We start from the raw sequence: 14,380 nt of genomic DNA, 5'->3' as shown, positions 1-14,380 counted from the left end.
TAATGATTTCTCCTGTTTTGGTTTCATTGTTCAAGCTATGGATCGTGTTACTGGGCACATGGTTTTTCCAGTTCCAGTGGTTGCATGATCACTGAGATGTAGAACAGGCGACAGCACTGCCACCTGCTGTAACGTATATACAGCACTCACGAAGTTGGCTCCCCGGTTCTGAGGCTGCTAACTCTGCAGCATTTATATAGAGACGCTGCACACAAAATGCAGGCAACATGGGAAAACTCTTTAACCCCTTCCCGTCGTAAACAACTTTCAGATTTTCATCTTCGTTTTTTGCTCCCCACATTCCAGAAGCCGTAACGTCTTTATTTTTCCGTCTATATAGTCCTATGAGGGCTTGATTATTTTTTTTGCGGTACAGGTTGTAGTTTTTCGTAGCACCATTTATTTTGCAGTACAATGTACTAAGAAAATTATTTGTGGGGTAGAAAATGAAAAAAACAGCGATTCCTCCATGTTTTTTTGAGTGCCGTTTTTACGGAATTCACTGTGCAATTAAAACAACATGTTAACTTTATTCTGTGGGTCAATACGATTACGGTGATGCCAAATATATATAGTTTTTTCTATATTTTACTACTTTTACAAGTAAAAACCTAAGTGTAAAAAAGAATTTATTCTGCGTCGCCAAATTCCGAGAGCCATACGTTTTTTATTTTTCCGTCGATTAAGTGGTATGAGGGCTTATTTTTTGCGGGATAAGCTGTAGATTTTAATAATACCATTTTGGTGTACATGCGACGGTTTGATCACTTTTTATTAAATTTTTTTGTGGGAGATTAGGTGACCAAAATATAGAGATTCTGGCGCTTACAATTTTTTTTTTTTACGGCGTTCACCGTGCAGATTAAATAATGATATATTGTAATAGTTCAGACTTTTACGGACGCGGCGATACCAATTATGTTTGTTTTTTTTTTTTTACTATGCTCTAGGGGGATATAGGAAAAGGTTTTTTTTTTTGAACTTTTAATTTTTTTTATTTACACAAAAAAAACGTTAACTAATTTTTACTTTTTTTTTTTTATTAATCCCCCCTAGTGGACTACAACCAGCAATCGTTAGAGCGCTTGCACTAATGTATTGCAGTATATCGTGATTCTGACAGGCACCTATTAAGCCGGAGGCAGGGCTTAATAGGTGTACAAAGATGGCGGACCTGGGGACGTTCATTAAGCCCCCAGGCAGCCATAGCAACCATCGCCCCCCCTGCGATTGCGTCGCGGGGGGCGCGATGAGCTGTTAGAGGGGGTCGCCCCCTCTTTCTGACTATTTAAATGCTATGGTCAGTATTGACCGCAGCATTTAACAAGTTAAACTAGCGGGATCTCGCTCAACCGCGATGCCGCTAGTTACTCTGAAGTGTCGGCTGTAACATACAGCCAACACCGGCATCGTATGGAGCGAGCTTACTGCGTGAGCCCGCTCCATACTTCCCCCTACCCGACTTTGGTGTATGGATATGTCAAATGTCGGGAAGGGGTTAAAATGCCAGTTGAACTCTCTAAACAATTACTGATTTTGTAACTGCTTAGTAAGTGACATCAATGGGTGATGATGCCAAGTGTTCTGTTTCTTACTTGTAATGGAGAATGACTTGGTCCTCCCAGATGTCCTTTCTTCAGAAGTAGTTACAAATTGTGTTTGTTTTTTTGTATTTGCTAACCATTGAATATAAAAATGTTAAGAGAAAATTCTTGAATCTTCCATAAAATGAAATGTTCTACTAAACTTCCTGACGTTAGATGTATGTACAATATGACCAGTGTTTTAAAAGCTTCACATACATCAATCTCAATATGTGTTATGAGGTTTGTTGGGATATTCTCTTGTTAACACCCAGCGTGTAATATATTGCATCGCTAGATAAGAATCTGCAGTGGTTGTTTTTTGTTAGACGTAGAATCACTCCCAGGGAGGGCAGGTAGCTCTTTAATAAAATGACATTACCCTCCAGGAAAGCCATCAACATATATCTGTCATTATTTAAAGAGAAATGCTGACACCCAGTTCTTGAACTGACCTTTTGTATTTTATGTTCCATGACCCTGGCAGTTGGAGTATCTTAATACCAGCAGTGAATGCCAAAAGGGTTAAACAAGGCTTAGCAGGGATTTTTATTTAATTGCTCTTAGAGCTAGGTTGTATGTAGCTCACATCTTTTTGAATCCTATTAGGTTGGCAAACCTGCTTGTATAGAAGGCCAGCAAACTATTCTGTCTGGAATAAATCCATGAGGCTTTACAGGCTGTTTGGCAGGCACATGACAGATTTGGGACTGATAATCCTCCTCCCAACCTTCAGATGTAATTTTAAGCAAAGCACAGCCAGTGTCCTCTTGGCATAACCTCCTTTACCACAACCCCGCCCCCCCTGGCCTACAGGGTGCTGTGTATCGGTTGCAACACTTTTACGTGTCTCCTACATGAAGAAAAGGGGGAGACCTAAAATGTCAAACTTCGATAATCTTTAGAAAAAAATTAAAACCATTAATATTAGTAATTTGAACTGTTATAGTGAAGACTTCAAACTCATAAAATGGTTAATATTCCGTTTTTGCAGCTTCTTTCTTTAAAAAATCCATTTATGTACCCTTTTTTTATGCATGGGCTGGCATTTTCTACCAAGGGATGGATAGCCAAAGCGTTTATGGAAATGGTTGTAGAATCAACTTTTCAATTAAGCCACAATTCCTGTATTTTCCCAATTCTGTGAACTAATATTAGAGGCTTGCTGGCAAAAGCTAATGCCTCAGTCAGGTGCTGTATTAAGACTAGTAGCCTTTTCAACTTTCTAGAATAATGGCTGTAGTTTGAACTTGCGGTAGTTTAGATTTGTTAGAGTGGGAGGAGTGGTGTTCCATTTCACTGGATTTACAAGAGGTGACACATGTAGGGAAAGTCCAAAGCTAACAATCTAGTAATGTTTACCTTGACTACTGGCAGGAAATCATTATTCAATCTTGTTTGTGTTATCAGGCAATTCCAGGGCCACACAGATGGAGCCAGCTGTATTGACATTTCTAATGATGGTACCAAGCTCTGGACTGGAGGTTTGGACAATACAGTACGATCCTGGGATCTCCGTGAAGGCCGACAGCTCCAGCAACATGATTTCACTTCACAGGTAAATACCTTTATTCTGCTTGTATTTATGCTTTTATACTTGGTGCTACTGTTGTGTGTGTTCAACTTCTGGTCAAATCCGCTTCGGCTAAACGTGGCCTACAAATCATGCTTTGGGCAAATATTCTTGGTTTAATAGTGTTTATTTGACACACAATTTTCCAATTGGCTTCTACAACCTGAGCAAGCCTTGTTTGCTTTGTTACATTCCCCTTTTAGTTGACATGGCTAACTTATTACAACCTCCCTTGTCCACTCTGTTGTGGGAAAGTACATTAACCCCCTTAACGACGTAGAGTTTTTACAGTGGCTATTATGGGTAGTTCTTCTGAAGCTCTGCCTTTTCACGGCGGTACTCCAGAAGATGTTTTCCCAAATCGGGTGCTGTGCTCCTGGAGTCCAGGCTATTGGTAAGAGCCTTCAATAGCAATGGTTTAACCCCTCAAACAGCAGTCAATAGCGACTGCCACATCAGAGTGGTTTTAGAGGGAGCGGGCTACCTCGCACCCCACGTTGGGATCGCGGGGTGCCGATGGTTTTAATGGCAGCCAGGGGTCTAACAAAGACCCATGCCTTAACAGATGCCTGTCAGTTTTCCACTGACAGGCACAATACACTGCAATACAGAAGTATTGCATTGTATTATGAAAGCGATCAAATGATCGCATAGTGAAGTCCCCTAGTGGGACTAAAAAAAATGAATAAACTTTGTAATGCCAAGTAAAAAAACAAAATATGAAAAACCCACTTTTTCACCTTACAAAATACTTTATTATGGAAAAAACAAAAAAAGTTACACGTTTGGTATCGCGTTGTCCGTAACGACCCCAACCGTAAAACTATTACATTATTTAACCCACACGGTGAACGCCGTAAAAAATAAAATAAACCATGCCAGAATTGCTGTTTTCTGTTAATTCTGCCTTCAAAATATGTGATAAGTGATCGAAAAGTTGTACTCCAAAATGGTACCAATAAAGACTAAGTCGTCCCGCAAAGAAAAAGCCATCATACAGCTATGTCAGCAGAAAAATAAAGTTATAGCTCTTAAAATATGGCGACACAGAAACCGTTTAGAAAAGTGTTTTTACAGTATAAAAGTAGTAAAGCATAAAAAAAGTATATGAATTTGGTAACAACCCGCTGAAGAAAGCTGTTTATACCACACTCTTAAACGGGCATAAAATTTAAGACCCACAAAGAATGGCAATATTTCAGGTGCTTTTTCCAAAAAAAAAAGTTACCATGAGTTAATCCATAAATTATATGTACCTTAAGGCCCCATGCACACGAACGTGCTTTTGCGGCCGAAAGTCCTCGGGAGTATTGCGGCCCCATTCATTCCTATTCGTCCGTGCATGGCCCCGGATCCCGGACCGCAGAAAGAATGGGCAAGCCTTATTATGGCCGTGTTCTGTGGTCCGGGCTCATTCAAAATAATGTCCGCGGCCATGTGCACAGCCCGATTTGCAGGCGGCTTGCGGCTGTCACTCTGTGGCCGGCTGACCTGGAAATCGGCCCTGCACATGGATACGGTCGTGTGCATGAGGCCTTAAATTGTGTTTTTTTGTCGGGACAAGTTGTATTTCTTAATAGCAAGTCCGCCTACAGCTATGTCGATGGAAAAATAAGTTCTAGCTCTGAATGTGATGTTGGAAAAACTTAAAGGTGCTGGTCATTAAGGTTAAAAATGCTTTCAGTATTAAGGGGTTAAAATAGAACAACCACCACCAAAGAAACTGCTCCAGGTGCTATGAACACCACACCTGGAACAAGGAGAGAAGATGTGGCGCTGTTAAGAAATTGGGAAGGGGACTTTTCAGCACCGGTCTAGAATCTGGAACACTCACGAACTTGAAAAACCAGATAATCTGGGTTTTCGTTTCATTGGGGAGGTAGTGATGCATTCATGGTCCTGTATTAAAATTAAAGTTAGGGGAAAACATTTTAAGGGTGCTGATCGCTAGGTATGTGGTTTCATGAACTAAATGACTGCTGTCAGAGGAAGTGCATCTAAACGTTATCGGTTTTCCAGATTATTAGGCCCTGTATGGGCTAATCAATACATAAGATGCCCAAGGTGGCCTGTTCCTACAACAGATTCCCTTTTGAGACATTTGTTTAATTGATTTAACATATTGATGCGTTTTTGTTTGTATTTTTTGGGGTTAGATCTTCTCTCTTGGATACTGTCCAACTGGTGAATGGCTTGCAGTAGGAATGGAGAGCAGTAATGTGGAAGTTCTGCATGTTAATAAGCCTGACAAATATCAGCTGCACCTTCACGAGAGCTGTGTGTTGTCTCTTAAGTTTGCCTATTGTGGTAAGTATATTGGAAGAGAAACTTAGAACTCCATCTGAGGCATAGGCTTAGTACAGTAGCTGAATAAGTTTGGGCATCTCCCCAGCAGCAGCAGATGACAAGGCAGTTTCTCCATGCTTGTGTGGAGTTTGTTGTTTTCTTTTGGCTCAAAAAAAAACCATATGTGATTCCAACCCAACATGCGAGTGTTTACAAAAGGGAGAATACCTCGCTCTTTATACAGTTCCTTCTTTTTTCATCCACTCCTGTGTTTGGCGCAAACTGTCACAAAAGCTGCACGTTTGAGTCCAGCCTTATAGAGCAGAAGGTCTGATGGTGCCTCCCTTATGGCCTTTCTCTTTAAACTGTAGCTCATGGCCACACTGTCTTTTTAGGACCTAGCTGATTTTTAGTTAAACAGGCCGCAATGAGTGTGTGCTGTAAGCCACAAACAACCGCATTTTAATGTTAGCAAGTTATTCTATGAGTGCCATGGACAATCCTGTGCTAAGCCTCTGCTGAAGAACGTCCAGCACGCTTTCTTTTTTTTTTCTCCGTGTGAGGTTGGGAGGCTAACCAATGCTGTATAATCCATTTTTGGAAGAGATTTCTACGGTCATGCACAGCCACTTTTTTTTTTCTCTTTTCTGATGTTACAACTTTTTTTTTTTTTCACCGAGATGGTTTTTTCTTTTAAACGTGCCGAAATCCATCCCGTCTGGACAATGAGTGGTTTCCCATTAAAATTAATTTGATGCTGTTTGCAAGCGGTTTTTCAAGTGGAATACGTGTGTTACCTGTGCTGAAAACCACATGAAGATCTGCTGTGTGAACCATATTGAAGTTGAGAATTTACCTGCACATGGCTGTATGTTTCGCTGGCCAGTTCAGTATGAGGATTTATAGCCGTCACTATAAGGGTATGTTCACACGGCCTATTTACGGACGTAATTCGGGCGTTTTTGCCCCGAATTACGCCCGAAAATAGCGCCTCAATAGCGCTGACAAACATCTGCCCATTGAAAGCAATGGGCAGACGTTTGTCTGTTCACACGCGTATATTTACGCGCCGCTGTCAAATGACGGCGCGTAAATAGACGCCCGCGTCAAAGAAGTGACCTGTCACTACTTTGGCCGTAATTGGAGCCGTTCTTCATTCACTCCAATGAATAGCAGTGCCAATTACGGCCGTAATTGACGCGGCGTTCAAGCGCCTGCACATGCCGGTACGGCTGAAATTACGGGGATGTTTTCAGGCTGAAACATCCCCGTAATTTCAGCCGTTACGGACGCCCTCGTGTGAACATACCCTAACTTGAAAGGATCTCTGTTTTATCAACTTTTTTCTGAGCGGATTTCCCCCAAAGACAGCGTTGGTGTAATATGCATGTCTAGCACAGCCATGTTCACACAGTGTTTTTCAGGTGTTTTTCAAAGCATAAAACACACTTATTACGCTCTGAAAAAAAACTTCAAAGACTTCTGCAAACTGCTACCATTGATCGCTGTTTAGAGGGTCCTACAAGGTGTAATTTTATGCTACTGAATTCCAGAAAGCCTTGTAAAAAATAAGTCACTTGTGTTTTACAAGCCTTTTTTTTTTTTCTCCCCATTTCTAATTGCTTTGGAAATACTCCTTAAAATAAGTTGATAAAACCTTTTTTCTGTCCCATTCCTGATCTCCACTGGGACCAGACAAGGTTTCCCGTTATCACCAATGCACTTTGTAATAGTGAAACTCTAATGCAATCTATAAGGCAGTATACTCTTATCCATGGGGTCTGAGCGGGCAGCAGAGGCTACGAGTTGGTAGCATATTCTGATGACTTGCTCATCTTGATATCGAACCCAGAGGTAGCTCTCCATGGAATTTTGACCTTACTAGAGTAGTTTGGTGTACTCCATTTTAAAATGAATTCCAGCAAACCCAAGCAGTTGGTTATGGCCTGTCTTAGCATTGTAGGATAAGACCAACTACTAGTTTCTCATGTGACTGTACATTACAACAGCTCACATACCTGGGTGATGAGATTAGTAGCAATTTATCCAACCTATATGACCTAAATTATGCTCCAAGCTCTACAATACTCCATTGAAAAACTGGATATACCTATTCTTTCCTGGTTAGGCAGGAAAAATATGGTTATGTCCTTAAAAGTTCCCATACGTACCTACTTATTACAAGTTCTTCCCATACCTGTACCGAAATCCTTTTTGCAGACTCTTAAGAAGATCTATTGCCTAATTTATCTGGCAAGAGAAAAGGGCTACAATGGCACAGAGCACATTATCTAGACCTAAATTTGGGAGGCTGATGCCACGCATATCTTTTGAACTGCCAGAACTGTACTGAAGAGCTATTCATTTGTCTTGTGTTGACTATAGTATAGAATGCTTGTTTATAAAGCCAGGGTTGCTATTGAAGAATAGGTGCTCCCTCTAAACTCTGATTTTAAGAGCTACCCTTTTCACTTCACCGCAACAATTCCCTCCCATGATCTTTGTAAGTTCTGTAACCAAAGTCACGTTGGCCACATGGTGATGGTTTGTAGACTATGATGTCTCTCCCACATAGTCTTCCCCCTTAACACAGGTTTGAGTTGTTATTGAAGGGGCCCCTACGGTATTGAAATAAAGTTACTCCTAAACGGGTGAGAATGCTAGAACTACCCATTACTCAAATGGTCGATGAGCAGCATTGCCTGCTGACCTCTGTAGAATTGGCACAGAAGCTTAACATCTCAAGCCAGCAGGTCCCCTCACATTTCTTCATTTGCAGGTGTTCAGTAGATTAACTTCTTTCAACCGTTCATTCATGGTTTGGAACTTTACTCTAACTGGACGTGTTACAGGAGACCAATGCTCCAATTGACTATCTGCGCACACTGCCACAATAACCTGCTTATACAGAAAAGATCTATGGTAAACGTGCCCTGCGTAAGTTCTCCAGATGCATTAGAATCCAGGAGAGTGGTTATAAAATCCCAATGCGGTGGTATAAAACTACGGCCAAAATAGCGTTGTTTGCAAAATCTACACGGTGCTGGAGATGTTTGGAGGAGGATGGTACTTTCACATTTGGTGGACCTGTAAGATACTGCAGCCTTGGTGGGTAGAAGTCTTTGATGGGTGTAACTGGTCTGCAAGAACCTCAGCTCAACCCAGTATAGCTCCTACTCTCTCTTACCCAGTATAGCTCCTACTCTCTCTTACCCAGTATAGCTCCTACTCTCTCTTACCCAGTATAGCTCCTACTCTCTCTTACCCAGTATAGCTCCTACTCTCTAACCCAGTATAGCTCCTACTCTCTAACCCAGTATAGCTCCTACTCTCTCTAACCCAGTATAGCTCCTACTCTCTCTAACCCAGTATAGCTCCTACTCTCTCTAACCCAGTATAGCTCCTACTCTCTCTAACCCAGTATAGCTCCTACTCTCTCTAACCCAGTATAGCTCCTACTCTCTCTAACCCAGTATAGCTCCTACTCTCTCTAACCCAGTATAGCTCCTACTCTCTCTAACCCTGTATAGCTCCTACTCTCTCTAACCCTGTATAGCTCCTACTCTCTCTAACCCTGTATAGCTCCTACTCTCTCTAACCCTGTATAGCTCCTACTCTCTCTAACCCTGTATAGCTCCTACTCTCTCTAACCCTGTATAGCTCCTACTCTCTCTAACCCTGTATAGCTCCTACTCTCTCTAACCCTGTATAGCTCCTACTCTCTCTAACCCTGTATAGCTCCTACTCTCTCTAACCCTGTATAGCTCCTACTCTCTCTAACCCTGTATAGCTCCTACTCTCTCTAACTCTGTATAGCTCCTACTCTCTCTAACTCTGTATAGCTCCTACTCTCTCTAACCCTGTATAGCTCCTACTCTCTCTAACCCTGTATAGCTCCTACTCTCTCTAACCCTGTATAGCTCCTACTCTCTCTTACCCAGTATAGCTCGAACAAAATACCTCTCCTTTATCAACCACTGATGAATACAGCCAGGTTACGCTTGCCACGGTACTGTCTTTCAGAAGAATTACCCCCCCCCCCACACCCTGTAGATGTGTGGATAGGTTTAATAGATCAAAACTTTAGATTCAAATAAATATCCCATTGGGAATCGCACATAAGGAATAGTTTTATTTCCATTTGGGAGCCATGGTGATTGTTCTGGAACTTCCAATGATATTGTAAACACTTAACTGCATTTTACAATTTAGTCACTGAATCTGCCCAACTTTTACACTCTCGAACCACCATAGGCAGAGCACATCGCATGACTTACTCATGAACATAGAGGTATTCAGTTATCAACACAAAGGTAAATGAACCTGACTTGTACTAGATCTCACAAGTTTTCCTTATGTATTCCTTTTTCTTGTTTAGAACAGAAGTACGTTTTTGTATTTTGCTTCATAGATATCTCCTACGAAAATTGCTTTTATTGGCTTGCCTTACTGATATTACAGTGTACCTTTTTTTTTTTAAAAAAAAAATTTAATTTTATTACGGTTTGGATTAAATTTAACAATTTTCTTAATCGCTTTCAAAAACTCTTTGAATCCAGGCTTTTTGAGCTGAATTTTCAGAGGCTGTTTTCTCTGTCAGCCTCGTATTTGTCAGGCTATGTTCACACGGCATTTGTTCAGGCTAACAGCCCAACCTTCTTGGTCAAGTTGCTTGCATTGTATTCTTGGTCCTTTGCCAGCTTGCTTTCATACTACATCATCGGACATTGCTTATAATCCATAGATTAACATATAGCAAATCATTTCAACCTATTAGAGGAACAAACCTGTGTTCAATGATATTGCTCTCGGGAAGTCTAGAAAAATGTCAGACCAAGATAAAATAAGGATCACGGGGTAAAGATCCTCCAGATTAATTTACAAACATCCTATATGAATGATCTTTGCAGCTCTTATCAGTTTTCTGCATTGATGCCAAGTGCTGCTTATAGGCAAATAAAAATCCTAGTTTCAGTTTTGCAATAAAGAACTATTTCACAGATGTTACATTGCTGATTTGTATTGATTTAGCTATTCTTTATTAATACAGGTAAATGGTTTGTAAGTACAGGAAAAGACAACCTCCTTAATGCTTGGAGAACTCCTTATGGAGCCAGTATTTTCCAGGTAGGTGTTTTTACATTGATGATCGACTTAAAGGTTATGTAAGCCTTTTTCTCTATTTTTATTCTATAAAAAGCAATTAAAGTGGTCTTTAAATCCTCTAATACGTTTTATTGAAAAATGTGCTCAAAGCTTTACATATCCTTTAACACTAAAATATCTTAAAGGGGTATTCATTCATTTCTTAATTCCTTTGCACAGTCCAAAGAATCCTCATCTGTGCTGAGCTGTGACATCTCTGTGGATGACAAATACATTGTCACTGGATCTGGGGACAAGAAGGCCACAGTCTATGAAGTGATCTACTGAAAGTGACTGAATTTGTGTTTTTGGAAAGACTATCTGGGCCAAATCTGTTTGTGTCTAAAAGAAAAGAGGAATGGGCTTTTTAACATGGATATTAAACTCTATACCTGTGTATACAGAGCGTACAAAGGAACTTGCATCCATATATATTGTGGGTTCAGTAACGGCTTGGAACAATTTTAAACCAAGAGAAGATGGACATCAAATGTCTTAATGTGTCTGCTGAATTTTTTATTTTTTTTGTTCTTAATGTCCTTTTTTAATGTGACTCGTGCTGAGGCACAGATCCTGAGGATAGGTGATTTACCAGTTTCTTGAAATACGAGCTCCTGTATGTCCTAAAATGTTGGCCTTTTTTTTTTCTTTTTTTTTCTTGTATTTTTTTTTTTTTTGTTGAAGGTCAAGTTTTTGTATAAAATGTAAATATATTTGTTTTCCTACAGTAAAGGCTTTAGTACCAACAGCATTTTTTTATTGTCAATATGTAAATTGATACCCATGGTGTATATAGGATTTGTAATTACTCTGTAAGGTTGTTGAGGTCTATTTTACTTTTGGTACACTGTAATAGGTATAGTGAAGTTGTAAATGTTGTAAAATGCAGCTGCAATGAGTTGTCATCTGTAATAGGCTGATAGATAAAATGACTTGTATCTTGTATCTCATGCCTTTCGCCTATCTAAACCTGCTTGTAACCTGATTAACTTCACCTACAATGGGGTTCTTCCGCTGACATTCAGGAAACTGTTTTTTCTTGCACATAACTGAACAGTCTTTGCTGGAACTTATGAAGAGTCAAAGTATATCTATACAATTAAATGCATTTGTAAGATTAGAAATATACACATTCAGATGATTACGTTCATACCTGATGTAAACAACGTAGATTGGTGCTTTTTATTTAGTGGCATCTTATCGAGTCCCTGCAAATTATACAAGGATCGGGATCCTATTCAGCTTGGTGTGTTTAGTCCTGCTCTATTACACCTAAAGGTTTTTTTTTTTTTTCTTCTCTTCCCCTCCCCCCTATCTCTCATGGTATAAATGTTATTGTTTCATGTTTATATATAGAGGCATGCCGAATACTCTGTTGCTCTAGTTAAAATGTAATAACAAGAACGGATACCTGTACAAGGAATCTCCCTCAAATTATAGATGCATGTATAGATGGCCACCTGCTGATCTTGCAATATATACACATGCAGCTGTTACATTGTAGCCGCTAGGCAGTGGATATGCATTAGCAGCATTGAAACAATGGCAGTTTTTGTTTTCATCATTATCCATGAAAAACATGGTACTGCTGCTACAGCAAAATTTGTCGTTTAAAGGGAATGTGTCGCTAGAAATTTTTAAACAATTATTATTTGAGTGATTACACATTGTTTTTAATTTTTTCACAAGTCCGGAAATATTATAAATTAGATTCTAATTTATAACATTTCCATGTGCTGGCCACTAGAGGGAGCAGTTCCCAAAATTGCAGCATTGTCAATGTGGTAAAGCAACCTCATTGATTTATGCTGCAAATTTTCGGTAGACACTCTCTCTAGTGTCCTCACACAATCCCCCCTCCCTTCTTCTAGCTAGTGCCAGGAGAAGGAGGGGGTTTGAATCTTCAAACCTCCTACACTGTGTGCCGCCATTTTCTGAGCGACTGCGCAGTGTAGGAGGATTAGATACAGGGCTCAGTAGACAGTATAACACGAACATAATACACACATCACATACACGAACATAAATTACCTTCTCCCGCTGCCTCCGCTCCTATTCCTTGCGCCTTCGCTTCCTTGAACATATGGCCGGAAGTTGTCATCTTACTGTCCGACAGCGGCTTCCGGTCCACATGAAAATGGTGCCGGATTTCGCTCTGCGAACGAGCTTCGTTTTGGTCTGTGTGGGAGCGCCGAATGCGCCGTTCCCACACAGATGGCATACGCTTCAGAGAATGGAACGGCTCCCGTTCGCATTCTCTATGGGGTTGTATGTGCCGTGTTCCATCTCTGTATGTGTCGTTAATCGACACATACAGAGATGAAAAAAATGGCAGCCCCCATAGAGAAGTGAAAGTAAGAACAAAGTAAAAAGTAGAACATGAGAACACATAAATAAAAATTTATGTTAATATCATATTAAAAGCAATATGATAAAAAAATAAATTCATGACACCTTCCCTTTAAGGAGACTAAATGGTAGGATGACATCTTTTTGCTACTCTTTGTAAGAACATGACCATTTCTTCAATTGTGGTGGAGTCTTTTAACTGATTTATTTATTTTGACATTAATACCTTATTTAGTGATCAATAATCCTAGTACAATTTCTGCTTCCATTGAGTTTGGATAAGCCATTCAATGGTATTAAAGTAACTTCTTTATGTTAATGAAGTATAGACTTCGTTAGTATGTCCGAATAAACCTTTATACACTGTACTATTCTTTACTCAGCAGTTTTTATACATGTTATCGGTGGGATTGCTGTTTTTAATGTTATGATTTTACTGTTTTATCCAAATGTTTTCATGGATTTCCTTGTTTAATTGGAAACTTCTAAAGTTGAAAGTTTTTTTTTTTTATATATATATATAAAGCACAGTAATATTTTACTATAACTTTATAAAAATGCATAAATCGCAACAAACTGCACTTGTGAATGCAGTTTTGCTATATATTTATATCACAGAAGAAAGTTCCACCACACTCTGATAGTGGGAAAAAAAAATGGTTTATTAAGCCAGCCCAAGCTGGTAACTTGTGCTGGCTTAATAAACCACCATTTTTTTCCCCCCCTACACTCACTGAGTGCTGTAAGACTTTCTTCTATATTTATCTACATCCCTTGGATCGGGATTACCTGCTTGCACTCTACGCCATTGTGGAATTGAAATTTGAGTGGTGCTCCCTCTTGGTGTACACCTACACACCGCAGCAATTTGGAGATTATTATACAGAATTGGCCTCATGCACACAAACGTATTCTTTTTCCTCCAGTAAATACGGGTCTTTTGTCACACGTATGTACGGGCCTGTGCCTGTAAATACGGGTCCGGTGTCACCAGTATTCCACCTGTATTTATGGACCTGGTTTCTCTGCACTAATCGGCAGCCCCTTCTCTCTGGAAAGAGAGAAGGGGCTGCCCTTTCGGGCAGAGTTTCCGCAGCGATTGTAAGTAAAAAGTTCATACGTACTGTTGTCTTGGTGATGCGTCCCTCTTTTGACATCCAGTCCGACCTCTCTGGATGACGCGGCAGTCCATGTGACCGCTGCAGCCGTCACATGGGATGAAACGTCATCCCGGGAGGCGGGACTGGAGGAAGAAGCGGAGTTCTGGGTTAGTTAACTTTTAACTCCAGCGATAGTCACTGTCCTGGGTCCTGAGAGTTACTGCGATCTGTTAACTCTTTTAGCACCCGGGACAGTGACTATCCCCTGACGTCGCCTAGCAACGCTCTCGTACTTACGGGTGCACACACGTAGCCATCCGTAATTACGGGAGCCCCATAGACTT

At 40.3% G+C, this 14,380-nt stretch overlaps 1 protein-coding gene across 9 annotated transcripts in view; it reads left to right on the top strand.

Moving 5' to 3' along the window:
- The window catches only part of LOC142652732 (transducin-like enhancer protein 1), a 51,073-nt gene extending 37,778 nt beyond the window's left edge, over window positions 1–13,295 (top strand). For all 9 annotated transcript variants that reach the window (XM_075828413.1, XM_075828445.1, XM_075828426.1 and 6 more), the window contains 4 exons: window positions 2,994–3,141; window positions 5,313–5,463; window positions 10,493–10,569; window positions 10,768–13,295. In XM_075828413.1, coding sequence (XP_075684528.1) covers window positions 2,994–3,141; window positions 5,313–5,463; window positions 10,493–10,569; window positions 10,768–10,875 — 484 coding nt within the window. In that variant the 3' untranslated portion in view covers window positions 10,876–13,295. The remainder of the gene's footprint in view (window positions 1–2,993; window positions 3,142–5,312; window positions 5,464–10,492; window positions 10,570–10,767) is intronic.
- Window positions 13,296–14,380: the final 1,085 nt, after the last annotated feature.

The sequence above is a fragment of the Rhinoderma darwinii genome, chromosome 1, assembly GCF_050947455.1.
Source record: "Rhinoderma darwinii isolate aRhiDar2 chromosome 1, aRhiDar2.hap1, whole genome shotgun sequence".
Classification (NCBI taxonomy): domain Eukaryota; kingdom Metazoa; phylum Chordata; class Amphibia; order Anura; family Rhinodermatidae; genus Rhinoderma; species Rhinoderma darwinii.
The sequence above is the reverse complement of the archived record's forward strand: the minus strand, read 5'-3'. Positions and strand labels throughout refer to the sequence as shown.